This window comes from Pteropus alecto, unplaced genomic scaffold, assembly GCF_000325575.1.
Source record: "Pteropus alecto unplaced genomic scaffold, ASM32557v1 scaffold44, whole genome shotgun sequence".
NCBI lineage: Eukaryota > Metazoa > Chordata > Mammalia > Chiroptera > Pteropodidae > Pteropus > Pteropus alecto.
The window spans coordinates 5,283,650-5,284,703 of NW_006436812.1; the positions used below are offsets into that span (position 1 = coordinate 5,283,650).

At 61.4% G+C, this 1,054-nt stretch overlaps 1 protein-coding gene across 4 annotated transcripts in view; it reads left to right on the forward strand.

The window, feature by feature from the left end:
* The window catches only part of RNPS1 (RNA binding protein with serine rich domain 1), a 9,418-nt gene continuing 8,364 nt past the window's right edge, over positions 1-1,054 (forward strand). Inside the window, exon 1 of one of the 4 annotated variants that reach the window (XM_006913936.3) lies at positions 1-320. In XM_006913936.3, coding sequence (XP_006913998.1) covers positions 319-320 — 2 coding nt within the window. In that variant the 5' untranslated portion in view covers positions 1-318. Of the gene's footprint in view, positions 321-352; positions 706-1,054 lie in introns of those variants that run through there. The other 3 variants (XM_006913934.3, XM_025048364.1, XM_006913935.3) reach the window with 3 other exon arrangements.

Sequence of the window (1,054 nt, forward strand, 5' to 3'; positions counted from 1 at the left end):
GCCGGTGAGCTGCCCATGAGGAGCGGTCCTCTCGACTCCAGCAAACAGCCAATTTGCTGGCTCCATGAGGCGCGCAGGAAGACCTGAGCAGTCCCAAATACCCCTCCAGAGAAGGAAATACAGTAAGCTTCCCCGATGAGGCTCACCACGAAAGGCTTTGGCCTTTTAACACTGTGCGCGCTCGTTCCTATTGGCTGAAGCGCTTACGTCATTGCTGCGCGCCGAACGGCGGCGTCTTCCCGCTTCCTAACTCTGACGACAGTGCGGCGCCGGCTTCAGCGGCTGAGGAGAGCGGGAGGAGGTCTCGGCGGCGGGAAGATGTAAGTGCTGGAATCCAACCCCATCCAAGCTTCGGGGGTCTCCCGCCAGGCTTGGCGGGGTGCATCGTGATGTAGGCGCGCTTCCCGGCCCGCGGTGGGGACGGCGGCCTGGCGGTGCAGCGCGGGGGTCTCAAAAGAGTGGCCCCGAACGGGCATAGTGGGAGGTGCCGAGGCTGCGGCCCGGAAGTGGTCGGGACCGCGGCGGGCGGAAGGGCGCTCTTGTTTCGTCCGCTCTGCGGAGTACCCTGCTAGGCCCGCGGGACTCGGAGCTGCCGAGAGTGGGGCTTCTGCCCTCAGGGTTCTCTCGCCGGGCTGGAGACCGAGGCCCGCAACGCTGGGCCCTGCCCTGGAAGCGCTCGCAGCCCGGCGCCTGGACTGGGGAGTTGTGAGTGAACGCGGACCGGGGTGGCGAGGTCGCGTGCGGGGCCGGTGCTGGTGGGTGCGGAGTTGCATTGTGGGATACCCTGAAAGACTGGCTGATTCTCCCTTCGAGGCCATTAATTCAAACATTTACTCCACGAACGTTTACCGGGCTCCTGTGTGCCTCTCTCGGTGTCAGTCCTTGAGGATACGGTCCCTGAGACCATGGAGCTCAGTTTGATGGGTTACCCCCAGAAGGGAGGATACGGGACATTTAAAATTCAATATTGGAGAGACGTGGCCTTTTCTGTTACTTTGCATGAATTGTGCCTAAAATGTACTTTTTTAAATGGGGAAGGTGCTCTGAAGATATG